This window comes from Amphiura filiformis, chromosome 19 (assembly GCF_039555335.1).
Source record: "Amphiura filiformis chromosome 19, Afil_fr2py, whole genome shotgun sequence".
Taxonomy (NCBI): Eukaryota; Metazoa; Echinodermata; class Ophiuroidea; order Amphilepidida; family Amphiuridae; genus Amphiura; species Amphiura filiformis.
Genome location: NC_092646.1, coordinates 20,038,975 through 20,056,910, shown reverse-complemented (window position 1 = coordinate 20,056,910; position 17,936 = coordinate 20,038,975). Strand labels below are relative to the sequence as shown.

The 17,936-nt window shown below is 37.9% G+C and overlaps 1 protein-coding gene across 2 annotated transcripts in view; it reads right to left on the bottom strand.

Annotated features, from left to right (window-relative positions):
• The window catches only part of LOC140141021 (centrosomal protein of 97 kDa-like), a 78,191-nt gene that overhangs the window by 17,117 nt on the left and 43,138 nt on the right, over positions 1–17,936 (bottom strand). For both annotated transcript variants that reach the window (XM_072162799.1, XM_072162798.1), the window contains exons 4-6: positions 13,756–13,857; positions 8,135–8,248; positions 4,737–4,828 (exon numbers count right to left, since the gene is read on the bottom strand). In XM_072162799.1, the coding sequence (XP_072018900.1) occupies positions 4,737–4,828; positions 8,135–8,248; positions 13,756–13,857 (308 nt within the window). The remainder of the gene's footprint in view (positions 1–4,736; positions 4,829–8,134; positions 8,249–13,755; positions 13,858–17,936) is intronic.

The following is a 17,936-nucleotide window of genomic DNA, read 5'->3' as shown; positions in this document are numbered from 1 at the left end:
GCACGTTGAAGGATCTTTTTTTACTATATGCACCTGGAATTGTTTACTACATGTACCACTGACCATACAAAAAAACAGCAGCAGTCCACATAGACTTGAATTGTTCTTAGTAAAGGAAATAAAGTGTTTTCATGATGTCCATTAATGAATGATAATTTGTTATGGGAAATATATAAAGTAGGGATAAATATTATAAACTTGCTGAATAGTATATGTGGTTGGCTTTTATGGTTATTATTATGTAAACACAAGCATAAACAATGCACCTTGGCAAATTAGGAAATCACTAAAAGAGAAAAGACAAGAAAAGGAAAAGAGCTACAGCAAAGTCATTGCATTTCTGCAAGTCCTGTGGACAATTATGCCAATAAATTAAGTCTAATACAAGGGATTTTGTATTCATGGTGTTGAGCACATTGAGGGATCTGTTTACTATTAAGTGCACCTGCAATTTTTACAAATTAGGAAATCACTAAAAGTGTGCATAAGAAGTGTTAACTCTTTCTTAACCCTAACACGCCTGAGTACTACAAAATACAACTTGATATATATACGCTGTTCGTGCGTGCATCCCACGTGGTGTGATGACGCAATCGCCCTAAGTGATATAGGCACGGTTTCGCTGGTTCGAATCCCACCCGGAGCAAACAACTTCTTTCTTTGTTTTCTCTCTTTATTCCTTCCTTCTTTCCCTCCCCGTCACAAAAAGCCCCTGGTGGGTTAGGGTTAGGTGACCACTATCCAAACTCAATATAGGCTCAGTTAACCCTAACATGCCCGAGTACTACAAAATACTACTTGATATATGCGCTGTTCGTGCATGCATCCCACATGGTGTGATGACACAATCACCCTAAGTGATATATAGGCACGGTTTCGCTGGCCAGCGAAGCCCAAGACCTGTGGCAAAGTGTCGCCATGCCAGTGGTTAGCATGCAAGGGGTCTCGGTTCGAATCCCACCCGAGCAAACAACTTTGTTTTTTCTCTTATTCCTTCCTTCTTTCCTTCCAGTCACCAGAAAGTCCCTGGCGGGATAGGGTTAAGGTTTGACTACACCTTCTAAATTACTCCACAATTTCTATTCTAACCCAAATTACTTGAGGGAGCAGCATGGCACACTGGTTTTAAAGGTCTTTGCCTTTGAGAGCTCCAGGTCCAAATCTCTGCAAGACAAAATGAAAAATAAAATCCACTTTCTCTGTGGCTTATTTGGAAAAGGCAGGGCAGATGACCATGATAAAAGACCTTGCTACAGTTGGTTCCGATCGGTAATAAGCCCAATTGATGGCTACACTTGCCTGTTTTGTAAAAATGCCCCGACCAGCTATCTACGGCGACCCCCTTCACCAGGTCACTTGTGCCTGCCGAAGTTTTATCTCCATTATCTCCTATATTTTAGAATGCCTACATATGCTTGATGACATCATTGTCGTCGTCATCATAATAATAATAAAAACTTCCAATAACTTATTGCAAAACTTTCAGTATTTTTTCATATGATCCCTACCTAAAGTGACAGAGATTACTAAGGAGTCACTAGGAATTTAAACGTGTCAGTGATACTGCAAGATTTTATCGCATCTTTCCTTTTAATTTTATCCGTTTAGTCATGAATATGGTTAAGGATGATATAAAATGATAACATCAAACTTGCTTGGCCAAGTTAGCGAGAGTTTTCCCTATTTACTATTTTGGGGTCATCGCCAAACCACAAATTGATTGGGATTTTATATTAGAGTTTCTTGACATCTAATAATGAAAGTCTATTTTTGATTTATGACTTCTAAAACAGTTCATCACACAAACTTTTACTCCCACTAAAGCTGAATCATACATGTATAAAAGTAGGGATCTTGTTCCCTAAATATCAGCTATAGTTTGTCCAAAAACAAATCCCAATTCCACTCTCCCTGTGACTTATCTGGTAAAGGCGGGGCAGATGACCTATGATAAAAGACCTCCTTACAGTCGGTTCCGATCAGGTTAACGCCCGATTGTAGGCTACACTTGCCTGTCCTGTAAAAAAAATGCCCTGATCAGATATCTACATGACCCCCTTCACCAGGTCACTTGTACCTGGCCGAAGTTTCGTCAGCGTTATCTCCTAGATTTGAGCTGTTAATCCATAGATATGCTTGACATAACAAAAAAAGACAGGGCTTCACAAACTGTGAGTCGTGACCCAAATGTTGGTTGTGAGCACTTCTACCGAGGATCACATTCCAAGCAAAGATATGTGTGAAATCACAGTCAGCAACCAGTTGACCTAGCCCTGAAGAAGGGATGCTGCAAAGAGCCACAAAATGTTCACATGAAAGGAGCAAAACTACTTTCTGACTGCAAATTGTATGAGAATCAGATAACCAATTCATGTAACAATTTCCCAAAACTTGAATTTCAACAACACTCAAAAGCTGATTCTCCCCTTATGCACAGAGTATATAAGTTATTCCAAGCAGTCAAATCTGACTTGCTTCTCAACAGATGAGAATCAGTTATATGACAGAATTGAGCCCATTTTCTTTGCTGCAAGTTTTTGAGAATTGTTTGAAAACTTTCACAAAAAGGATAAACTTTGCCTTGAACAATACACCTAACAAACAAACAAATTTGCTGAAACATAATCAGCAGCAGATTGGCCAATTTATTCTAACAAACTTTGCTATTTTCTGATGCGTGCAACACCTCCTCATGAATTCAGCCTTCTTTACTTTTCAATCACAATTTCCTCACTGTGACCATCGCAGTCATAAACTTGACCTTTTCCCTTCTCCATACACCAGAACCATGATAAATCCCTTATAAGGACTTAAGTCATTCCCATGGGAATTACATACGGGAAGTGTACGATGACAGATAGTGACAGTATGTGCCTGTACAACTCAATCAAGTGTATACTGCATACATCTTAGCTGTGAAGGTTCTCTATGGTGCAGGTTTCTATATGGTACCTGCAGGTATTAGTCTGTGATGGGCTATTCCTGTTGAAACCCATACACCCACTATATGTAACCTTAATCTCCCACACAGGGGGTATGAATTGACCTTTTCGGTAAATCCCATAAGCCTTTGCGAGTACACCTGAGATGTCATCATTTGACATCAGTACGCATCAGGCCGATGCACCCATCGTTTAGCGAATGTCGTTACTGCGTATTGCAAGTCGGCGTGACTTCAAATAAAATGACAAGTTCTCAGGTGTACTCACAAGGCTTATTGGATTTACCAAAAAGGTGAATTTCAAATGGGTTACCTGGATTTACAATTTACACCCCTGAGTTGGGCGATTAATGTCATGTCTTCCTTAGGGGTATATGGATTTCAAGAAATAAGCAGGTTGCTGCGGTTCGTAAACTGACATCGGTCCCGAGACAGTGCTCCATATGCTTTAGGCATATGCACTGCCAAACACGGGTGGTCAGCTAGCATGTAGTATAAGAGAGAGAGTCTTCAACAAGACTACAGTCTATCTTACTGATATGCATTGTTGATTTATTCAGGTTCTCTAAAGTCTTTGATACAAGCAATACACCTGACATGACAAATGTACCCTGTGCCTGCAAAATGTCACATTATAAAATGTTCAAATATCAAATATGACCTCTATATGTCATGTTCTAATATATACAAGCTAAAAATAGCAGCCAAATCATGCCCACCCATATCATCATGTGCAGTATGTTATAGTAGCTTGATTCATAATCACTTATGTGTGTGCAAATTTAACATGGTTCAGTGTACCAAATGTTATTAGATCTCTTATCATATGACTATGCAGTTCTGTTGAATTTTTTTCAGAAGTTCTAGGAACAACTGCCCTATATTATCATAAGTTGTCTGAATCAATGTTCACTGCTTATTATAGTCTAGGTAAGTAGCTTGTGCCAGCAACACCTATTTGTTTCATAAGCAAAGCAGTATACGACTTATGTGAACCAATCTGATCCACTCCAGCTTAAGTCCGAAATTTTGAAAATTGAGTTGCTTCCATTATCAACTTGCTCAGTACCTATATACAATTACTGATGTTGAATCCCCAGGACTCTTGACTACTTGGTTGCAAAGTTATGAACCTTCTTATGTTTTTTATTGTTTTATTTTTCACCTCACTTTTTGCTTATATCTCAGTTTCATTATTGCGGACATGAGCCTGATTGGATCAGATCTAGTCTCATATAGTCTTTCTTTCTGGTCATTTATACACTAGACAAGAGAATAAACAATATGAAGTTTCGTTTTCACTATCTTCTAATGTGTGATAGACGATAGGCAGGTCCAATATTTTGAGTAGTGGATGCCAGTGTAGCTGGTATCACTATGATAAAATATTGACCTGCTTGTCGCACATGGAAGAGCATTGAGCGAAACTTGTTTACAATTTCACGTCTTCAGTTGTGCGTACTGCAATCGTGTGCGAGTATTACACATTAAGTCTACATGTACAATGTGATTATGTGCTACAAACACACACCTTATCAAGCATGTTAAGCATTATCAATACTCATTAGCCTTTTCGAGATATGGCGGACACAATAGGATGGCGCTGCATGAAGTGGGTAAAGTCTTTTTAATTTGCCGGGTTTTACCAAGATTGAAGACTGCCCTCCATTTGTGTATACCATACTTTGAAAAGGCTAATGATGATGTGCACTCAAAATCATGCCATTGTCTTATCAGATTATGTGTCTACGAACTAGACCACTTCCACTGACTAAGAATATACAGTAAAGGATACAAGACTGATGGTGATGAAGTAGCCATTAGCACACATGGATTGTTCATTATGGAGAGTTGCTTTAGATGAGTCAGGCAAGACATGTAGGACACCTGGAATGAGACAAAGTAAAAACAAGAACTTTTATGAGAACACTGCATGTATAGAGGCCGTCAGCGTGACGTCATATGCCGCCATCTTGTGGGTACACGCTGCGATGGTCGTTCGATCTCTATGCGTGAACAGAAACATCACCATGTCGGAGCGTGATAACAGCTGCGTGGCAAGCTGCGCCCTGCGCGTAGTGTCCTACGCATGAACACGCGTATCATTTGTACCCACAAGATGGCGAAAGGCTGACGGCCTCTATTGTCTGATCAGTTGTGTCTAGATCTCCTTGGAGCAAGTGATATTCAGGGGCAATAAGATGTCTTTGTTAGCAAAATTATGCATGAGGAGCAAACAAATTAAACAGGAAGGACTATCTGGGACTCTGTTTTAAGATGGGTTGGAGGGAAGCATGACCTAGCTGTGTTTGCACTCAAATATTGAAATCAAGATAAAGCTGACACACAAGAAGAATGGTATGGGTTCTGTAAAGAAGATCCCAAGGCTCAATAAATAACAGGGTGTCATTTCCACCCCATGTGCACAATTTTTCTTGGAAGGGGGAAAATGCGGGGCTCAAACCCACAACCTTTTAATTATGACTCGGAGCATGTTCCGCTCGGCCACCCTGCTCCCTTAAACCAAGAGCATAAAGCTGACACACAAGAGGAATGGTATGGGTTCTGTAACAAAAATTTATAATACAACACAAGATGTATAGTCTTAAAGTGGATCAAATTTAGATTATTGGCTTTTTGAGGCAGACTTATGACCACAAAAGCCTTGACTCATTTAGTATCAATAATGTGTGTTCTATGTAGTTATTTGAAGTTAAGCTGTAAAAGTACCTCCCACCATCTGGAACCATTTAGATGATTTAAACAAGACAGTTGTCCCTAAGCTTAGTTGTCAGTTAAGAGTGCGAGTAATCTCTAAGCACAGATTCTTTGTACCAAGACTTGATCTTAAAGATTATTTTCAGTTCTGCAGCCGGCCAAATGTATTTACCACTTCACAAACTGTTATACCAGTAATAAGTAATATGCATTTCTTACATAGTTCGAATATCATAGATATTTCAAATTTCTAAGGTTTCCTGCTATAAAAGTAACTTCTTGTCCATTTCAGAAAACATTTCCTTGCAAAAATATGCTTACAGCTTTTCCCAGAAACCTGACAAGCAATTAGAAACCATATGCACATCCAGACTAACATGGGGGTATATCTAATGCTGATGCCAAGAACAATTATAAGGCCTTATTTTGATAAGCACCATGCTCAAATCTGACTGTGTGCTAGATTATCTTTTATCCAGATGGCTTGCACCTCACCGTATTTACAAGTCACTTGGGCTATTAAAGTTGCAATCCATCCAATTTCAAATGCATGTACGCTCCCTAAAAGACACACAACATTATTATTTTTCAGCCTTCATAAATCAATGGGTATAATAAAATGTATGTGCATGTAAAAAAGACAACAGATAAATAATCTAGGATCAGACAGTCTTCGCGCCCTTTTCCTATGTCCATAAAACATGCCATAGCAACTTGTGGTGCACTACAAAAGTTTGATTTATATTAGGATTCATCTTTTAGATCTATGAAACACCAAAAATATATCTTTGTAATGCGAGGATCAGACAATTTTAATGCTCTTTAGACATCTTTATCTGTGCGTATAATAGATGAATGTCATACCATGACAAGCTTACTTAGATGAAAAGATACGGTGTCTCCTCAAATTATCCAACGTTGGGCTATTCCAGAAATTAATGGCACCCCCTAAAGACATTGTACCATAAATTTTGGTAATTCCCAGACCAAAATTTTATCCAAAAAAAAAATGGAAATTCCCATTTTGACAATAAAATGATTGAAAAATTGGGAATTCCCAGTGTCCCTAAAGAAGACAGGTAAATTTTTGCCAAAGTTTTTGCGAATTCCTAAGCCTAAAATAAAATGGTGTCTTTTTCTTGGGAATTCCCATGTCTTCTTTAGGGTTGTGAAAATAATGACCTTTTTTATTGGGGGGGGGAGGGAAATTCTCAGAGCAAAAAATGGTGACACATTTTGAGAGTCCCATGTCTTCTTTAGGGGGTGCCTTTAATTACTGGAATAGCCCATGGTTGGATAACTAGGGCAGGATTCAATAAATAAAACTGCTAACATTTGAACTCAGATGAGTCAAATCTGAAGGTTTTCTTTTCCACAGAATGACACCTACATGTATATTCCCACTCAACTATGAGAAAAAGTGTGCTAGGTTAACCCCCTGGGCACTACCTGCCGATCTAACATTGCCTCTGATTGGTCAGTTACATGATATCTTCACTTATATCACCAATCAGAATGGTGCTTTGCAAATAATTCACCCCAATATTTTGAATGGTGAAATTATTCTAACAATGTTGCTGATTGGGCCAATTGATAATAAAAACTTCTTTTTGGCCAATTGGCAGGTAGTTCTCATGGGGTTAAGGGAAGAATGAAAAACAAATGGACATACTTTTGAGGCAGGGGAGTGGCTATGGAGGTAGTTCTATTATAAGTTATACAAATGCAGTCAGTGAAATGGGTCAAATTGTGGCACTCTTGTTGTTTTACGATTGCCGATATTGAGTTTTTAAATCACACGCTGTGATTACTATACCATTTATAACCCTGAAGTGGCAGTGACGTCGGTGCGTTGAGGCAGATGTTTCCCACATGCATCTATGTGGCGACTTTAAGCATGTGCATGTACTGGCAGTACTTTGAGTGAACGCTTGCGATTTGAAACTCCGTCAACTGAAATGCGCGCCGACGTCACTGCCACATCAGGGTGGTAAATGGTATAGTATGATGTGCCCTTTAGTGCATGCTTACTTGCAATCAGTGTGTACAACATGTTGTGATGTCTCATACACACTAAATGCTTGAAGATGCAAGCACAAATGCAGGAGGTACACTATCTTAGTCCCCTTGTGTAACAATCCTATATAGCAGTATAGCATTACACATACATGTAGGGCTATACAAAGTGCAAATTCTCCTATGGTCTGTATGCTTTCCTCGAGACGGTAATTTAAATTTTTGTTTTTTACTGTATCTCTAAACATAATATTGATGATAAGTATATAAAAGTATAGGCCTACATTTTCAGAATCCAACAAGCATGACATACTCTTGCAAAAATTAGTAGACTTTTAATATTTTTATTTTCAAAATTTGATTTTACTTTACTGTCTCGAGGAAGGCATATGGACTGTTGTCTAATTTCTTTTGACTTCATATTTTCATGGAGTAGTCTGACTATTCAGCTTCACTTACCTCTGTTAGATCTGATATTTCATTTTCTGCTAACGACAGAATCTCTAGTGATGTTGGGAAGTATGCTGGTATACTCCTAAGAGTGGTTAGGATATTGCCATGTAATAGAAGTGTCTGTAGACAAGGGAAAGGAAAAAATCAATTTGTTTATACAAGATATTTATGACTATTTCCTTTTAAAAGTTCTTACAATAATACAACCAGTGATAACACTCTGACTTAAGGATGATTTAAGCCCATCCATTTGGGCTCAAAATACGCTTTTTGGTTTTGGGGACTACATTTTTGTGTTGACAAATTCTAGCCAAAGGAACCCCCACGGGTGTTTACATTTTACCAACACTGTGCCTCTTTATCAACTCTGTCAAATCACAAAAACTATGATTTTTGGGACATATCCTGAGGATGCATCCACACCCCATTACATGGTAAAAGAAGACCTGTATGGAAGGCAAAGAACATCCTACTTTTGTGCAAAAACTGTTGAGGGAGTTTGACAACTTTTTACTGCCAGATGCTTACCACTTTGGCTTCAAATCGGAGTACATGGAGAAACTTATAGTCACCAGCTTCGCAGCTAAATGAAAGATGAACATTTCACCAGCTGGCAAATATTTTTTCAGGGCCTATTTTGTTAAATTTTGTAGCAAATCAACCTTTCCCAGATCTATTTTGAGCCCTGACACCCATCAAAACATGGCCCCTATTTACTTGCGACTTGCTCTAATGTTATAGTTTTGTGTGTATGGGGTGTGTGTGTACCTTGTATACATACTATTTCAATGACTTGAATTTCATGAATCAAAACACACAAAATGTATTTTCTTCATTGAGATTCTTTAAATCTTTCCACCATGAAGCAGTTTTTGCATGTCTTTCACCCTGTCCCCCATTTGACCTTTCAACCTATCCTCAAAATGCTGCTAGCTCTCTTGGTTGCCATGCATATTCCATGGGAGATAAGTCATCTCCTTGCTCTGCCTTGTACTATCTGTACCTCATACCACTGGTACAGGATTGGACCCATTGATATGTGGCTTATGTGTCTTGATGAGACATGAATGTCATGACAAACTGACAAAATGTAACAAATACAGACATTTGGGCACCAAAAGCACTATTATATATTGGACATACAGCAATGTTGCTATGTTTCAACACAGATCCAGGATCTGTGGTTTCAGTCTGGGCTTAAATTGGGCACTTGCTTGGTGGCAATTTGTCAGTTGAATGCAAGAAAGTTGTAAGTGCCCAGTAATATCAAAGTACTTATGACCTTTTTGCATTCAAGTGTCAAAATTGAGAGACTTTATAACTGCGCAGGGCTTTTAGCGTGCGTTGATGAATATGGTCTATACTATGATATGCTTGTAATCGGCGGAACTTTCAACATCGTGGATCAATGTATACAAATGTAGTATCAGTATTGATCCACGATGTTGAAAGTTCCGCCGATTACATGTCAGATAGCATGCACACAGCTCGGCACATGCACTTAGTGTATTGCACACACATTTTTGTGTATCTACGAGGGTGTAAGTTGAGATTTTATTGACACATACAAAAACAAAAACCAAACAATTCTCTCCTATTACAAGCTGATCAATATAGCAATAAAAGTGTTTCTTTTACTTGATAATTCTGAATGGCAAAAATCAGATCAAATTGATATTAATTTGCTTAGATAGACAATTCTCCATTTAGTACATCCTGCCAATATCTATATGTGATCCCATCTTCCTCCCTCACCCAGCTTACTTCCTGGTGTCATGTCACAGCGAATTTAAAGCCATATTGTAACATTTTCATCTTAAAGTAAAAGAATTGTATTTCTTTACTACAAAATGTTAGTTTCACGGCTGTCAGATATCACCTTTGAATTTCAACCTGAATCTCCCACAGAGGGAGGGTGAGTTTCAAATGGAGCTACCTAATGTGTTATTAAATTCCATTTGAAATTCATACTCCCCTGCAGGGGTAGTGTGGATTTTAAATGGAAAAGCCCAATGAAGCTGCTAGTCGAGGAGGGTGAAGGGGTAAATATTTTACATATAAAATCATATGTATACTTTCTTTAAAGCAGATCAGTTTGATTTCTCCTGAGCAACTGAGTCATTTGCTTGTAGCAAACTTCCGACCTGTTAAAGTTACCGGTGCCTCAAGCAATTTTTAGTTCTTGTACTCAAATGAAAAAAAAATGTGTGGGGGTGTGTGTATGTGTGTTTTGTAAAAGCTATCGATCAGGGATACATGAGAAATAGCTGTGTAAAGAAGGCGGACGCACAGAAACCGCATTATCCATGCTTGGTGGCCGATGTTGATTGACAGGTCAAAATTTAGCATGAAAACACCGTCTGTAGCTGGATGTAATGTCAGTCCATGCCCAGTAGTAAACATTCTAAAATGTCTGTGGTTAGGCAAATAAATCTCAAATATGTGTGTCCGACAGTGTCCATGGTAGGCGATAAAACACAATACATGTGTGTTTCTCTGTTTGTCAGCATTTGTGTTAGGGTGGGAATGGTGGGTGGGGGGGGGGGGGGGGTGTTTTCACCTACAAATATGTACTTTGAGTCAACACTTATGTAGTGAAAAACCACATAGCGAAACATAGACGCCCACAGTCCTTAGACAGTGGAAGAGGGTGCTATACAGCATAACTTTGCATACAATGTATGGGGTACGGTCCTCTATCATAGGTGTCATACCAGGTCCACGGTTAGTTGATTAACACACACAATACAGGTCTACGGTTGTCGGTGATGAAAACAAGCAGGGGTGTGTGTAAGAAGGTGTATCTGTGCTTGAAACTTGAATTTCAGTGCACATGCTAGTTGTACAATGTATTGTGCAACCCAGAAATTAAACTTACACCGCAACTCAAAATAGACCGAGGCTGAGGTATTTTCTATATACATGCATCAATTATAACAACTCCAACAGATATTTTGGAAGTACATGTATATGTTAAAATATTTCTATTCATAACATGTTTAGAATCCTGATTTATTCTACCAAGAATCAAATTCCCATGTACTACACTACATTGACAAGATTGAATTTCATCCCAGTACATATTGAGTGATATTGAGTGACAGCCACAAAGCAATCTCAGAACAAAAACATTGACAAACACTGTGCATAGATTTCCTGGGCCTGGTAGTCACAACTCAAAACATAAATCAGCCCTGTGGCTTGTTGATGCTACCAGTTTTCGGCACATCAGTATTTTTTTCGTGCACACATATTTTCTAATACAGATTTGTCATTATGATTGGGCTATTCCATTTGAAATCCACACTACCCCTGTGGAAGATTTTGGAAACACCTTCCACAGGGTGAGTAAGATTTTCAAATGTAATTGGTCAGAGTTAATGATTTTGAAACCCATACTCCCCCTGTATATGGTTTTACCTATATCTTTCACAACTGGAGTGAGTATTTCAAATAGAAGTTACCCAATTGCCTATTCTATTAGAAATTTATACTCCCTCTGTGTAAGACTCTGGCTGAATCTTCCACAGGGGTAGTGTGGATTTTAAATTGAATAGCGCATTGCATATCTGACAAGAAATGCAATCTGCACACTTCCTATAGGAGATATGCTCAGTGCTACATTCAGCCCCCTCAGGCCCCGCCTCAGGCCTACTTCATGAGCCAACATCATCTCAATGATCTCATAAGCAATGGCTACGTTCAATAACCTCCAACCAACGATCACAGCTCCCAATTTGACCTCAAGTTATGGGGAATGAGTTTTTGTACCCAGCATATTTAGAGTTCACTCTATGAATATGTACAAATATATTACGGTAATAGAACTGTGTATTGATAGATGAGCATAGTTGATATCCTAAGCCATCCTGCCCTCGCAGGCCTACATCATCTTGCAACAAAAATATGATATCGATGTACCAAATTTCAATTATATTTCAAGGAGTGTTTCTAGATATATTTTAGCCTAAATAATTGCTTGCAACTTTGAAATAAAAATGCACTCAGCTAGTCATCTTATCTTAAATCCATCCAAGCACTCTTTCTCCTCAAATTTCAGAGCACTAACCACAAAAATTTGATATAATTATGAATAAAATCATAGAAAATTGTCTGGGATTACCCCGTTTTGTAATTTACTACGGTACTGTAAAAGTGGTAATTTTTGCACATGTAATTTTTTTTGCACTTTGCCAATTTGGAACTTCATTGCTTGTTTTAATTTCACAATCTTGAGTTTTCTTACATGGACCTATACATTAAAAGAATATACATTTGTGTGTTTTTATTTTCGTGATAGCTGCATGTACTTGTTGCACGTGAAATGCGCCAAAATTAATGTACTGCAAAAACATCCACTTTTACAGTATGTTGAACTAGTGTTTCATCACAAGATCATAATTAAGTGAAGCCCACTATTTAAGATTTTTAAGCCTTCATTAGATGCATTCAGTGGCATTTACAATGTACAGGTGTCTGCGGCCTTAATTAGGTCAAATCCAGTACAGGAATCTGAATCACTTCTGTAACATCACCATGTACTTACAGTAAAGGTCACAACCTTCTGTACAGGATTTGTGCATTATCTAGTGAATCCTGTGCGCCTCAAGACAACTATCAACTGCACAACATGGGAGACATTATTCAATCATTATTTAGTACATGGCTTTTACTCCCATATATTGTGTATGTAGGTATGATTTTCTGGTGTTTTTTTTAGTTTGTTCATGCAGTGTACCTCTGAGGTGTGCAGCAATATGAATCTGGTCGGTCACTACACATTACGCTGTAACATTACCTCAAGTGCTATATATTAGCCTTTACATGCACCCTTTGGGAAGGAGATCAGCTATGTAGAATGCACATTACTATTTCATTGACTGATACTACACAGTCACTGCACCCACTGTCCATTAGTGTAACGCTACCTCACATGCTGCAAATACAGAGCTTTAACATTTAACCCTTTTGGTGGGAATTCAGCTGTGTAGAATGCACATTACTATTTCCTATTACATGGTCACTGCATCCACTGTCCATTACATTGCAACATTACCCATGTGCTGCATGTATAGCGTTTACATTTTCGGTATTCGTAGGCGCGATCATATATCACCGTATCTCGCCCGTCTTCACTGGCTCCCAGTCAAGCAGCGAGTTAACTTCAAAATTCTCGTTCTCGTGTATCAGTGTATTAATAACAGTGCCCCTACCTACTTGTCTGAGCTAATTTCTATGTATAACACCCATTCCAGCAAATGTAATCTTCGCTCCTCCAAGGACGTTACCAGACTTGCTATTCCCAAGACCAAAAGATCTGCAGGTGACCGAGGGTTCTCAGTGTATGGTCCTCGCCACTGGAATTCACTGCCCACTTCCATCAGAGAGGCCCCGTCACTGCAGATCTATAAAAGGCATCTTAAAACCCACCTTTTTGAATTGTTGTAATTTCATTTGTTTTTCTTTGTACTGTGAAGCGCTTTGAACTGGGAAAAAGCGCTATAGAAATATTGTATGTATGTATGTACATGTAACCCTTTTGGTGGGAATTCAGCTGTGTAGAATGCACATTACTATTTCCTATTACATGGTCACTGCATCCAATGTCCATTACTGTGTAACATTACCTTGAGTTCTTTGAGCATAGAGATATCTGATATGGAAGAGATACTGTTGTCTGACAGGTCTAGATGCCGTAACTTCACATTGGTGTTCAGGTGATCAATGCCCTGTAGTAAAGAGAGGAAAAAAGAAATGGTGTATTAGCAAACCACTTGTTTTAGATGAGAAAAAAAACTGATGCAAACATGAGTATGGCTGCACAATTTATTTCTGAATGCAACACACATTTGTGATTTGTGAAAACATGTTGCATTATCCTTTACACATGTACGCTGGCGAAGTGATGTACAATCAGATTATCTACCATAGCAATAGGTGAAAACAAATTTTGAATATACCGCGCTGCACTGGTATGATCACACGGTACCTCTGCATTGAACCATATCATGCTGATCACCAGCACCTGTAAGATTAGTATCTTTGACAAGACCGGTACATTGTATTCAATCTATGATTGCAGACATACACAGGTGATGAGTGCAACCTGCTTGTAGTGCAGCGATATATTCAAAAATTGTTTTCACCTATTGCTATGGTAGTAAATCCGATTATTACATCACTTCGACAGCATATTTGATTTCTTCTTCTTGGTTGATACTGACCAACATTCCAGTGGAATCAAGCTGTCAGGTTTATGTTTTATAAAGATAAGAAAGGCTACAACTATTTCTTCTATTTCTCTTTAAATCCTTGCCTCATAACTTATGATGTTAAAGTCATAAAATGAAAGCAGATCTAAAGAGTTCTAAATTTCCATGTTTTTGTCTACAAAACTCAAAAATGTCACTATGTGACAGGTTATCACAGATCACATCACATCTTTTAACTTATTGTCCTGCTGAGGCAAATTTTGTCAACAAATTCTCTGAATAAGGGGAGATGGAACTTGCTAAGATGCCTCTTCTGGTAGGAGGTTGCTCATCTTCTGGAATTTCTTTAGTAAATGTTAATTTGTATACCATTTGTACCCATGTAGCTATGGCTCTCCCCTATCCAGTGACACCAAATTAGTACTAACATATTGATTTGTTTCATCACAAATGATTTTATCCTACATCAATCTAAATATCCTTTATTATTAAACTGGCATTCAACCTAATATATAACGAGGCTAACATAACACAGTATCGTATCACACTGTTTTATGCTGACAATGCATTTGTATGCTACTACGTGCCATCAAACCTATCGTGTAACAAGACTATCATAACATGATGTGTGAACGCTGACATGTATTTCAAAATTGTGTACCTGGTGTGCTAGTTTGTTCTAAAAGCAGGATATCTAATGCAAAGAATTATGTATTAAAGGACAAGGCCATGTAACTGGGATTTGAAGCATTTTAATGTACTATGGGACCGTTCACAAACACTTGTTAGGAAAAATTAAGTTTATATGCTTTTCTATGGGGTTGACCCATAATTTTCATGTAAAAAAGGGGGCCCTGAAATTTTTGAGGTCTGTAAAGGGGGCCCGAAAAATGTTCGCGATGAATTTTTTTTGCATCAGGCCCCCCCCTTACAAGTGTTTGTGAACGGTCCCTAAATTCAGATTACAACAAAACCAGTTTTTTACAACACATTTTTTTCTAGTAAATATTGTACTGTGACATTCAAAGGTAAAAAATGTAACATTTTAAATGTTGATTGGAGGAAAATTAGCAAATGCCATTAAGCACATATTTTTACATGGTGGTAATTAAATCAACTGTATTTTCTGGTACTCAGATTCATGTCTCTCTCCATTTTTTCATCCTCTCTTTCTTGCTCTCTCCACAAATCACTTCTCACATTTTAATCTACGAAATGGTCAAAATATGACTAATAGCAATCACATATCTTGTTTTACATGATATCTTGTGGTGGAGCTCAATCCATTACAACCCTAAAATTGATCCAATTATAAATGCTCATCATCTCTTTGACCACATCACAAACACGTACATTTGTGTTAGCACAATATCAATATCAATGGCATTAATGAATGGTCCTGGCCTGCGCGTGTACCTCATACAACATGCACTTTTGTGCTGTTAGAATTTCATTAATGGTCAGTCCACGATTTATATTGACTACAATTAATATACTCTTACTGCATGATCATAATGTAAAATCTCAATATAAATATCTCCTAATTAATCCAATTAAAACTAACATAATGTACCCACTGCACTAGGAGCTCAAAATGGTATCAATTCAAATGGCATAGTTCAATAACATCCATTTAACCCTCTCCACACAGGTCTCAACTGCAGAGGACAAGTTGTAATTTTGCAATTCAAATTCAATTTTTTTAATTCAAAAATGTCAAAATTTTCATGACCATATTTGGAACCAGCATGAAAAATGCATTGAAATGAGTACAAACAAGCCTAGTGGTTCTTGAGATAGTCCTTCATATTTTTTTTATACATTTTGAAGCTAATGTATCTTGAAGCAGTAGCATGCAGAGCATTGAGCATAGCTTCAAATTTGACCTGAACTTCTGAGGTATGAGTTTTTGTACCCAAAACATTCAAAGGTCATTATGTATGTTTACAAACATATTGGGGTTTGAACTGTGCCCTAACAGATGATGATGTTTGAGATCTTAGCGCTACCTTAACCCTAACCGCCTGAGGGCTTTTTGGCGACGGGAAGGGAAAGAAGGAAGGAATAAAGAGAGAAAAGAAGGAAAGAAGTTGTTTGCTCTGGGTGGGATTCGAACCCGAGACCCCTCGCATGCCAGGCACTGGGTCGGCGACACTTTGCCACGGGTCTTGGGCTTCGCTGGCCAGCGAAACCGTGCCTATATATCACTTAGGGCGATTGCGTCATCACACCACGTGGGATGCATGCACAAACAGCGCATATATATCAAGTAGTATTTTGTAGTATACCGTCCTGTTAGGGTTAATACATTTGCATTACATTGATTAATCTATCTATAGGTATTTGTGTAGGTAATAAGCATCTGATATTTTCCCTATATCGGTTGCTTTAATCAGGGATGCTTTAATGGTCTAAAACAGGTTCTGCACATTAGCTTCAACAGATTAGATGTTCTGTGGATATATCTATTATACACAGTACAAAAGACAGAGAAAAACTGAAAATAGGAAAAGAAATAAATTGTCTGAGGCTTTTGTGGCCAATAGAGTCCCTATTTTTTATTCTTCTTCTGCGATCTTTATAATTTTTGTTGATAATTTGTAAATTTTTGTCTTTTGTCTTTGATAAAGATTCTCATTGGATCAAAAGCCCAGGCTACTAATTTTACCTTAAAATTTTATGTACTACACATGCTTACTTGTGTGCATATTCAGTTTTCTAACAGCTCTTTTCAACTTGATTTTTGTGTTACTGTGCTCAGAATTCATTTTGCCTTAATTTGACAATTCAGCACCAATTTTATTCAAGAATTCAATTACATAATAAATTGGCAAATATACAGTGAAGCAACTTCCATTTCATAATGCTTCTCCAAATGCTACTCATCAATGCTTATTTTGGTTCCTGCTTTTTCATGCCAAATATTGAGGCCAGATAAAAATATTCAGGAATAGTATTTGTAATACATGTAGTGCATGCACCTGTTTCCCGATGATAACACCACCAAGATTCAATGAATGATGTGATGACATAGATCTGAAATAGGTTTAATACCTAAAATTGAGATTCCCTTATATACATGTACAGAGTTTCAAGTTCCTCATTTGATAAATTGATTGCTTCCATGAATTGGGCTATTCCACTTGAAATCCACACTTCCCCCGTGGAAGATTTTGGAAACATCTTCCACAGGAGGAGTATGTTTTTCAAATGTAATTGGTCAGAGTTTATCATTTTGAAACCCATACTACCCCTGTAGTATACCTATTTCTTTCACAACTGGAGTGAGTATTTCAAATGGAAGTTACCCAACTCTCTATTCCATTCAAAACTCATACTCCCTCCGTGGACGACTTTAGCTCAATCTTCCACAGGGGTAGTGTGGATTTTAAATGGAATAGGATTTTGTACCCAAGTTGTATGACCGCGAGGGATATGTATGATTTGACGAGCAGACTGCTATCAATAATTAAATCTTGTATGCTTCAACAGGCACATAGGTCAAAGCCATATCATGCATGAAATGTCAAACAGGCTGTACAACCACTACAAGAATATTGTAACACAAATGGGTTAAATTTGCTTTCATACACAAA